Below are 10,445 nucleotides of genomic sequence, written 5' to 3'. Positions count from 1 at the left end.
TTGCACCGTGGGTACGGTGCGATACGTCGCGCACGGTGCAACGAGCATTGCGTCGGCGCAACGACGCGCATTCAAGATCCGATCGACGGGGGGTAGCGTTCGATAGCGGGCAATCGAGATCAATTAGCTCTCCGCTTCCGAGCCGGCTCCATCGCGTCCTGGGCCGTTTAGCCTGATCGACGTCGCCCAAACTCCACCCTTCCGGACGTGTCGGACTTCCCACACTTGTCCACCCGTTCTCGGCAAAAAGTGAGAGGTTTCCAGCAGTTTCAAATGTGCAGATCCAGGGGATCGATGTGAACGCTCACGCGCGCATGAATCACGCGTGAAGAGGCATATCGGTCCGGCAACCGTGACCGAAAGTTGCGAGAAGTTTCCCCCGGCGTTCGCCCGACCGACCTGAATTTACTCGGGGGGAAAAAGCGGTCTGCAGCTGCGAAGGGTCCGAGAATTGGCGAGGGCTCGGCCAACGGTGCGTGTCCGTGTGTGCGTGCGTCCGTTGCGAGCCGTTCGGGCTGCCGAGGAACGTCGGGCCCGACGGCGACCAATCAGAGCGCTTCGGCACTCGCCAACGGCCAATCAGAGGCTCTCGCTCGCCGCCATATTGGGGCCGCGCAACAAGTATCAGCGCGTGTCGGCGTGTGTCAGCGCGAGACGCCGCGAGGCGTGGTACGCGCGATTCGGGACCGCTCGGGTGATCGACAGGACCTCGGGAAACTTCCTTGCACGTAAAACGGCTCCGAGGACATAATGGGCTGCGCGGTGAGCTCCACCGGCGAGAAGGAGGCCGCCGAGAGGTCCAAGAAGATCGACAAGGACCTCCGGGCCGACGGCGAGCGAGCCGCTAGTGAGGTCAAGCTCCTGCTACTCGGTAATTCGTTTCGTCATTATCTCTCCGAAAATGCCTCTTCCCTTCGGCTTACGACTTCTCTTTTCTTGTTGCCTTCCTTTCTTAATTCTTGCCGTCGTTAAAGTTAGCCGGTTTTTTAACCGACGTTAAACGACACGTTCCACTGTCATGGATGTTTCGGTGGAATGGATTATTCTTTTCGCCTTTTTTTTTTCCCGTCCAGACAGAGGTAAGTCTCTTAGTAATTTAAAAACTGCACGAATGTCAACTTTAATTAAGTGGAACTCACCTGTTGATTTATGTCTGAAAATTATTGAATTGCTCATGAGAAAAAAAATATGTTAATGATCTCGTCATTAAATAAATAAGTCATTGAGTAGGTATCATTTAACTATGTAGGAATAATTGCTATCAATGAACGTGTGTGAATGTACCAATAGAGCAAGTGCCTATAGCATTGAATCATCGTCTTTGTAACATGATTCATAGGAGATAGATGCAATCATGAGAATGTTATACAATCACGATGTTTAATATACTTCTTGCTACTTTACTTTCCTAATTAACCTGCGTTTAACTATTTAATCCACGGAATTGTACCACCTGTACAGTTGTGTACATATATATTTTTTTTTATAAGTACTGCAAAGGAAAATGTTTTTCCATTTCTTTGCATATTTATCGTAGTTATTAATTAAAATATGATTTCTAAACCACTGCCAAAAAGAGATACTAAAAGAAAACCTTGACTAATATTCAATTCTCGTGCAGAAATGAATCATTTTTCTTTAAAGGATTGTAGACGACTAATAAGGAGACTTTCCTGGAATAAAATGATTGTATTCTAGTATATGTACTTGGTTTTTTTAACATTAATTATGAAATATGGGGTATGAACAAACGTGGCAGATTTAATAACAAATTCATTCTTTTACTTGAAGGAGCTGGAGAATCTGGAAAGTCCACTATTGTAAAGCAGATGAAGATCATACACGAGACTGGGTACAGTAAGGAAGAATGTGAACAATACAGGCCTGTAGTTTACAGTAATACGATACAAAGTTTACTGGCTATAATCAGAGCTATGGGATGTCTTAGGATCAATTTTGCAGATCCTAACAAAGTTGTGAGTATTCGGTTTAAAAGAAATAGCTTTATACAGTGGAATTTCTTTGACGTTTAATAATGTTTGAAACAAATTTTTAGGATATGGCATGTCAGTTCTTTGCATTAGCGTCAGCAGTAGAGGAAGGGGAATTAACCGAGGAGTTGGTTATGCTGATGAAAAGATTATGGCAAGATGCCGGAGTGCAGCTATGTTTTACACGCAGTAGGGAATACCAATTAAACGATTCGGCAGCATACTATCTGAATGCTTTGGATCGCATTTCACAACCCCATTACATTCCTACTCAGCAGGATGTCCTTAGAACACGAGTCAAAACCACTGGCATAGTGGAAACACATTTTTCATTCAAAGGATTACATTTCAAGTAAGATTGAAATTATGAATATAATTAAATATGCAGTAAAAGGTTATGATGAAAATGCTAGAATTCTCGTTTAAGTGTAAAGAATGATCCAATGATTTTACGTTTTGCATCCGGAGTCATTTCATAGTTATGGAATTTATTTTTATTTTTATAGAATGTTCGACGTAGGAGGTCAACGGTCAGAACGTAAAAAGTGGATTCATTGTTTCGAGGGAGTTACGGCAATTATATTTTGCGTTGCTCTTAGTGGATACGACCTGGTGCTTGCCGAAGACGAAGAGATGAACAGGATGATAGAATCAATGAAATTATTTGATTCGATATGCAACAGTAAATGGTTCGTTGACACCTCGATTATACTTTTCTTGAATAAGAAAGATTTATTTGAAGAAAAAATCAAAACGAGTCCTCTGACTATTTGTTTCCCGGAGTACGAGGGGGCCAATATATACGAAGAGTGCTCTTCGTATATCCAATCGAAATTCGAGTCTTTGAACAAAAGGAAAGAACAGAAACAAATTTATACGCATTTCACATGCGCGACTGACACGAACAACATTCAGTTTGTCTTCGATGCAGTGACGGACGTTATAATCAAGAATAATTTAAGCAACTGTGGACTGCTGAGTTAGACTCGATGATGTACTGCCTCATCCGAGGGCTGGGTAATTACATGCGAGTACAGAAAAAAAAGTTTGCACGAATGTGTTCGTGCGTTCACCTGACGCGGGAATGAATACATTTTAGCTCAGTACAAATGATGGATTTAGATCTGTATTGTGAACAACCGTTCCGTGGGGCGGTAGAGGTTTCGAGTCATAAGACTAACTTCTGCTGTACTGATCGTACGTGTTAGGTTTTTATGAGCCCAATCAAGGTGACGCAATAATGCTGCTTCATCGATTGATTTTATCAAGCGTTGCAGAAATCTGTTTTCCTAAAGATCAATCAGTGAAACTATAACTTCATCGTGGAAACTAGCTCTCTGCGTTAGAGAAAGTGTTTCAATAATCTTTATACTTTCATCTAGTAATAATTATTAGTTATCGCCTAGAAACGGTACCGTCTTCTCTGTACATAATTTATTAGGAACATATCGCGTTTCGCGTAGGGGAGACACTTTTTATCATTTACGATTATTCCATTTTATACTTTGCGCTTCTCTTTTTCTCATGTTCTTACTCTATGACATGGTTTTGTGCATATGACATTCCAATCTAGAATTTAACTTGGTGTAAAACTTTTATAAGGTATTTTTAAGGTTCAGATACTTTGACAAATTCAAGTATACGACACTGTTCGCATTTCTGCCGATTTTGACAATAATACCATTATCTGCTAATGTCGCAATAGCAAGAGGGTCTATTTCAATATATGATATTGTATACAAGAATAAATATTTTTCTAAGAGTTTTTCAGAGCATCGCTGTAGTTTTTTAACACCAAGTATACTGTATTGAATTTAGATGCAATGTCGTTATAAGGTATGAAATTAAAAAAAAGAAAACCTATAAAAATTTACACTAGTCCACGTATAACTAAATTAGAAATAATATTGCAAGGCGGTAATATATGAATTAAAATTGACATTGGAAACGAACTTGGTATAGAATATATCGTATATTTAAACTACTACACAAATAATTACAAGGTATTGAATTCGCAGATATCCACTCCTTTATTCTTGATCGATCGGTTCGATCAATTTATCAAGTGGAAACATCGAAGAAGAAAGAAAAAAGTCAGTTGGGTGTTCGCGAGAGAAATTCTAGTGGAATGCTTTGGCAGCATCTGAAATCTATATTATAATAAGCAATTCTTACCAGCCGGAAAACAGAAAAGTGACTTTTCTCTGCTTATGCGAATCGCTACTTGCGCAGTGCCGTTGCTTAAATTCATTCTAAACGTTTAAGCTCTTGCGTCCGTGTAATTACAATAATTTCTTACATTTGAGGTAATCCTTGGGATACCCTCCTTGGTCCTCAAAGAGGGATTCGAGGAAAAAAAAAAGTCAGACATTAAAGCCATGCTAGGAAACATACTGACTATTGAGCTGCTCTTCCGGGCTACGTTTTATATCCTCGGATGCATACATGGTATATACACTTACTAAATGAATATTAGATCTAAAAATAAATATAACCGCGCTTCAATTAGGATTTAACATTAGCTAGACGTCCTAACGAGAAACGCTCGTAAATCTTTTTATACCCCTTTCCGTCTCGTTCCACCATGTACAGCTTTAAACGTAAACCTAAAACAGAGCGACGTATTGAATATACGTATACATACATACACGCACACGTGTGCCTACGCTTGGTCAACAATTGTTTACACATTTTGTAGTTTTTAATACTGGCATGCTTTACGTCGAGGTGCAGCTCGTCGAGCTAAAGCTTGGGCAACGCGGTGACGCTAAATTTCGCTCGCGGTGATTCAAAGGGTGACAAAAGCTTCCTCGAGATTCTCCAAATTTATAACATAGACTATAAACAATAGTACATTTTCCCTCTCTCGAATACCGCGCACGATTTGGTGCCAATTAGTAGTAGTCCACCACTTTGATTTAACGTGCGACGACTTGCATAGGAATGTCTACTCAGCGGTCGACCGGTACTTCCTCGCTTTTCAGAAGGCAATCTACGATATATTAGATTCGATAAACGATCAATTAATCCAGGAGGCGAGTATACAGGTACCTACGTCCTCGAGGGACGAACAAATGGAAGTCTTCCAGAGATATTACGATTAGCTAAGTACTAGGCGCACATGAAGGGTCCAGATTAGTCTTCCCTTTGTTGGCAAACGACGCGCTGGTTGCAATTGGCGCTTCAATCGGTCGACTAATCTGGTTGGCTAAGACTGGCTAATTGGATCGCGTTTCGGAATTAATTTTTAGTGGGGGTTTCTAGCAGGAATCGGAGGTCCACCGGTGGTCCTGGCCGGAACAGGTGGTGGGACTTTCGGCGGTGCGGAAGGCAAGCTCGGCGGCGGATGTTGCGGAGGAGCCAGCGGAACTTGTCTCTGAGGAAGCGGCGGGGGAGCGCAATTCGGAGGCGGCAAGTTAATCTCCTGGGAATTGTCCGCTCGAGGAAGCGGCGGAGGCCTGTTAGGCACAGGATAATTCGGTGAGCCGTCTTGAATTTCTTCGTAAATCGCGGACTCGGGGGACGACCTCTCCGGATGCTCTATCTCCTTGTTCTCAAGAGGCAGGGGTGCGGCCGCGAATTGATTGGACATTACGCTAAAGACGCCGGCGCGAGGACCCTGGTGACGCTCCTGCGCCGGACTCCTGGGTGGCTGAGAAGGGCGACTAGGAGGAGCCGGTCTAGGAGGCGGGTGTCCTCCGTTGGGACTCGTCCTTCCAGAGGAAACCCCATCGGATATGTCTAGCTGGGACATCCCTTGAACGGGAGTACCCGCCATGGACGCGTCCACCGAGTGGATCGTGCTCTCGGTGGTGTTACTGCAAATCTCGATTTCCTTCTCTATAAGGCGCACCCAGTCTGGAGATTTCAGGGTCAATTTCAGCGACTGTCCGCAGACCTGGGTGGACCCCTTCCTCGCGGCTGCCAGGGCGCATTGGCCGTCTCTGAAAGTAATCCAAATCGTCTCGCCGACGAACCTCACCAGGATCACTTCTCCGATGTGGGCCAGGTCCTGAAGCAGAGCTATCATGAAACTGTCGTCGAAGATGCTGTCGATGTCCTCGTTTTCTTCCACAGCCTTCACGACGATGGTACCATCCAAAGGCCCCAGGTCCTCGATTACTTCCCTGAACGCGAGTTCTCGCTTTTCAGGGTCCACCCGGTGGACGTCTATGTCTATTATCGCGATTACGGGCCGATGATCGCTTTGCTTCAGCTCGGCACGGCCATAATATACCAGGTGGCCTGGGTTCCAATCCGTCGAAGAATCTACGAAAACGGAATTACTTGTTTTAATAGGAATCGAAAAAATTATGAACGTGTAAGTATTACCGGGTCACCCAATATTATCATTTAAATGACGTGCAAGCGAACGATACCTATGTCTGGTATCTGTTTGCGCCTCTTCCACAAAACTCTATCGGTCCATGCTGGCTGTCGACATTTCTCGCTAGTGTCGTAGTCTTCGGAAAAGACGTCGTACTTGTACGTTGGAGGAAACGTGACGGGCCCCTCTAAAAAGTTCTTAAAGACGTTTCCCTGATCTTGTTGAATCTGTAGAAAAAATGTGTTAAACCCCCAAGGATCGAAGGAATTGGCTGAGGCATATAGATTATTAAATTGTTGCCACCGTACTTACTCTCAACTGGTCGTATTGCAGTATTTGATCGAGTTCGTTCCTCCTGATCAATTCCTTCGTCTCTTCTTTGTCCATGTCGACTCTGTAGTTGAAGTCCCCGCACCAGAAGACGTAATCGTGAGTATTCAGGGTTCGTCCCATAGGGAAGGTGATCTTTCTCGTGATTTCGGCATAGTCGGCGTTTCGTTCGTTAACCTGAGACTGGCCAGCGGCAAAGTGTGCGCAAACGAAACAAAACGAGGTAGAATAGAGGACGCATCTTATGGCTGCCGCCCCCTTGTTACCGGTTGCTCCTCCGAGGCCAGTTTTTACGCAGTCTACAGCAACGTCCCTTAAGTACGGTGCATGCTCGGGTCTTATGAAGAGGTACAGGCAAACGCCTACCAATTGCTGATAAGTCACCAGCACGTATTCGTTGTCCCTCGACAATACCTTCTGCAACTCCTCGGCCCAAGCCTTGGCATTGTCGGAGCTGGCAGCCATTATGTTACTGGCGTTCAGGTCGACGATCTCTTCAAATCCAATTGCGAATATATCCACGGGTACGTCGTCGACCTCGGCCGTCATCGAGGCTACAATTAAAATCAAAATGCAAATAATGTGCGGAGTACTTAAATTGATATAATTGTAGATAGGAAATTTATTTACCAGGGCATTTTTGAGGTGCGTCTAGCAACCAGTCGGAGAGGGAAACACTTTTATATACGACACTTCGGAAATGTTTTCCTCCGTTAACGTTGTAGGTACCCACGCTCACCCTGAGTCTCATGGTGTCGACGTATTCGTTGTATCTCTTACACATCTCTCTCAAAACACTCGGAGGGGCGTGAAGCATATTGGACGGCAAAAGTAATCGGGCTCTGTCAGCTAATTCGGTGTTCAATGTAGAGCCTAGCAGGAGGATGTCGATGGCTTCTTGTTTGTTGGAATCCAGGAGATTGTTCTGAATCGTTCGGGCAGCTGAACGTGCGCCATCCATTAATTTCGAGCTGCCTTGGATAGCACCTGTACCAGCGTAGATTTTGCTGACCTCGTTACCGTTGTTGATCCACATTTGACGGAACACTTCTTCGAACCTTGAGACCATCTGTTGCTTCTCTAGCAACTTCAACAGTGCTAACTGCTTAGCTAGAATTTCCAGTGCAAAGAAAGTCTGAACGCAATTAGTTCTGTCTAGGCAATCTAGACAATTCGTACGAATTGTACCTATTTGTTCGTGAATCACTGCATTGCCAAGTGCATAGAACAGAGAAAAGGCCTCCAGATATTTTTCCATTTTTGCTTTCAGTTTTGAAAGGTTCTTGGTATTGCCTCCTCTGCACTCTTGATGGTAATCAAACAGGATGTGAGGAACGTCTTTATGGCGAGAAGTGGTGTGATGGGATTGGAATAGTTGGCTCAACATTGCTTCGCCTTCTTTGCTTCCTATGAGACTGGATCCGAGCAGGTTGACGATGACTTGTTGACCATACCTCTTCTTTATCGTACTTAGGTGTCTATCAAACGCCGGTGCCGAAGCTTCGAAGCCGCGAGAAATTTTTACTTTATGGGAACCAACTTGAATACCTGGCTGTTCCCAGAATAAAGGTACGGATCCTCTTGTCTGTAGAAAAGATGTCACTTCGTTGTCCAAAAAGATGGCCTGTTCGGTCTCAACAAAATTAGCCACGTGCCCGTCGTCATTGGTGCCCCTTACATTGAACCTGAAAATACATTACAATTTGTCCATAGATCTTAAAAAATGAGCGACCATTAAATCTTCTTTTTAAGAAGGCTAACCTGGTACCAGCCCGTTCACAGCTTAATCTGGATACAACGACGGCACGTGCTTGTCTATGGCCAACGTATACAGTTCTAATTTCTACGCTGCCACACATGGCTTTTAATAACCACTGACTCGTATTTACCCCATATCTCAGCAGGTGAATATGTAACATTCGGTTCCTGTAAATAAAACGATTTTATACTTTCAAGCTTGATATCTAAATCTACAAAAAAAATTAGGATTCACTCACCAAAAGAATCTATTATCGGTGGTGGTCGACCTATATCGCCTTTGCACTCCAAGCGTGATATCAAGAGCATCCTGTTGTCCCGCAGACCAAGAAAAATAAAATGTGCCCGAATTCAGAACCTTCCTCACTTCAGAAACTCTGTCCTCGTTTCCTTGAGTGTAATGCATCGGCACAAAATGAGTTTGCGTGATCCTGAAAATCTCGGTCTCCCCGATTTTGCCAACCGAGAAGCATCCGGTAACCAGCACCAGATACAATAACGTGTTTTCCCCGGCATTGAGTTGAAGCACGCCCAAGCAGCCATAAGCATCGTACAATTTTGAATACTGAGCTTTCAGTGATTCCGTTTCTCTTGCAGCTATAACAAAAATTAATGAAGGGAATTAGAATATAGTAAAAAAGTTACCTATTGAATTACATCGATAGATCCAAGATTATCAAAATTGTAACGATTATTTTAATTTACATACATAATGTAAACAAGTATTGGTATTTAGGTACAGTCAGTCGGTCAGTGGAAAACAAAGTGGTTGCGTTTTCGTGTCAATTGAAAAAAGCCGAGTTTTAACAGAATGCATGCTCGGAGTCTGCTTACAGAGAACGGCGACGGCCTGAGACTCGAAGAGGACCGTCTCCTTGCGGTTGCGCTGCTCCAAGATCAGGGAATGCGGACTCGGCGGCTTGAGCTTCTCATAAACCCGGAAGGCTTTGCCCATCGCCATTGTTGAGCAGTGTTTGCCGACAATGTGCGACCGATTGAATCAAGGGCTCGAGGTCTAAAGGGGCGAATGTCATGCGGAGAGGCGCACATAGGAGCGTGCACGGGAATGCACGTCGGTGACCAAGGGCTCGGTGTGGTGTCGACCCCCCGCCTCTCTCGGCGCTGCAAGTGTATGTGCAAACGATTAGGAAGGTGCCATCTGCCTCCTATGTTTCATCGGCCAGCATTGGTCAGCGCTACTAGTTACGACCGTTTCGCGCCAACGTCGGCCAACCGAGCCAGCGAATTTTACCGCAACTCGCGAGCAGAGATAAGACAGGTTCACCCGATCCAGCCCAATCCTCCGCGCTGCTTCCCGCTACTTCCCGCTTACTACGCCGAGGCCACCCCTAACCTCTTCTTTCCCACGGAACAGGTAGATAGTTGGCCCGCCCGATTTCGCACCCTGATTGGTCCATGCTGATGACGCTCGCTCTGCCACCTGCGCGCACCTGCTACTCCCTCCCTTTCCTACCCAGAGATGAGTTGGGATATTGCTCACGGGCTGAGTCGTGAGATCGCGTTCTATGCTGCCCTCGGTGAAGAATGCGGGCTACTCGCGAATTTGCCTCCTGATACCCGCCCCCGCCATGGGCCCAACTCAGGGATCCTCTTCATCTATGTGATAAGCAGTGATAAACATCCTTTAACATAGTCGATTGTGTGCAATGGTTTGTTTCTCTTTACCGGTGCGTGCGCACCTCATGCACCCGATTGATCTCGAGGACATCGCAATTTGGAATTCGGTTGAATTCGACCTTGCAGGTGGACGAGTATTCGAGTATTCGAAGTGAATTGGAACGAAATAAAAGGATTTAAGTGGATTTATGCCTCTAGCTCCCTCTTATTATGATCACTTATGTTAAATCCGTATGACAAGTGAAATAAATATTTATGCGAATCTCATGTTTAGCGTACGAAGTATATTTTTATTACTTTAGTGACACATTTTTTACTACATTCGGCGTTCCCTCGCCATTACAAACGGTTCTTGTGTCAAGTATTAACCCTAGCTGTTTCCATTAATTACAATACGTCGA

General features: G+C 44.6%; 2 protein-coding genes across 4 annotated transcripts; one reads left to right on the top strand and one right to left on the bottom strand.

Annotated features, from left to right (window-relative positions):
• The first annotated feature begins 1 nt into the window (after position 1).
• Positions 2 to 5,194, top strand: LOC105698037 (guanine nucleotide-binding protein G(i) subunit alpha). Of its 2 annotated transcripts, XM_012421891.1 has the most exons (5): positions 2 to 871; positions 1,792 to 1,976; positions 2,057 to 2,343; positions 2,498 to 2,680; positions 4,010 to 5,194. In XM_012421891.1, coding segments are annotated over exons 1-5 (777 nt in total). In that variant the 5' UTR covers positions 2 to 750; the 3' UTR covers positions 4,011 to 5,194. The 2 variants fall into 2 exon arrangements, with proteins under 2 accessions (XP_012277314.1, XP_012277313.1); XM_012421890.1 differs by lacking the exon at positions 4,010 to 5,194 and having other exon boundaries at positions 2,498 to 3,764.
• On the bottom strand, positions 4,798 to 10,224 carry LOC105698035 (synaptojanin-1). Of its 2 annotated transcripts, XM_012421887.2 has the most exons (8): positions 9,659 to 10,224; positions 9,241 to 9,528; positions 8,646 to 9,003; positions 8,410 to 8,574; positions 7,279 to 8,333; positions 6,631 to 7,202; positions 6,371 to 6,545; positions 4,798 to 6,260 (listed from the first exon to the last, which is right to left on the bottom strand). In XM_012421887.2, exons 2-8 carry the CDS (start codon positions 9,365 to 9,367, stop codon positions 5,239 to 5,241), a joined length of 3,474 nt encoding a protein of 1,157 aa, XP_012277310.1. In that variant the 5' UTR covers positions 9,368 to 9,528; positions 9,659 to 10,224; the 3' UTR covers positions 4,798 to 5,238. The 2 variants fall into 2 exon arrangements, with proteins under 2 accessions (XP_012277310.1, XP_023290465.1); XM_023434697.1 differs by having other exon boundaries at positions 9,241 to 10,224.
• Between the last annotated feature and the right edge of the window lie 221 nt (positions 10,225 to 10,445).

This window comes from Orussus abietinus, unplaced genomic scaffold (genome assembly GCF_000612105.2).
Source record: "Orussus abietinus isolate OABI.00-Male unplaced genomic scaffold, Oabi_2.0 scaffold1, whole genome shotgun sequence".
NCBI classification, from domain to species: domain Eukaryota; kingdom Metazoa; phylum Arthropoda; class Insecta; order Hymenoptera; family Orussidae; genus Orussus; species Orussus abietinus.
The sequence above is the reverse complement of the archived record's forward strand: the minus strand, read 5'-3'. Positions and strand labels throughout refer to the sequence as shown.

Excerpts from the sequence above, each read along its gene's own strand:
- LOC105698037 (XM_012421890.1), top strand. The coding sequence starts at position 751 with ATGGGCTGCGCGGTGAGCTCCACCGGCGAGAAGGAGGCCGCCGAGAGG. Across the intron at positions 872-1,791 it reads GGTCAAGCTCCTGCTACTCG|GAGCTGGAGAATCTGGAAAG; the intron begins GTAATTCGTTTC and ends TTTTACTTGAAG. Across the intron at positions 2,344-2,497 it reads TTCAAAGGATTACATTTCAA|AATGTTCGACGTAGGAGGTC; the intron begins GTAAGATTGAAA and ends TTATTTTTATAG.
- LOC105698035 (XM_023434697.1), bottom strand. The coding sequence starts at position 9,367 with ATGGCGATGGGCAAAGCCTTCCGGGTTTATGAGAAGCTCAAGCCGCCG. Across the intron at positions 9,004-9,240 it reads TCAGGCCGTCGCCGTTCTCT|CTGCAAGAGAAACGGAATCA; the intron begins GTAAGCAGACTC and ends TTTTTGTTATAG. Across the intron at positions 8,334-8,409 it reads TGTGAACGGGCTGGTACCAG|GTTCAATGTAAGGGGCACCA; the intron begins GTTAGCCTTCTT and ends ATGTATTTTCAG.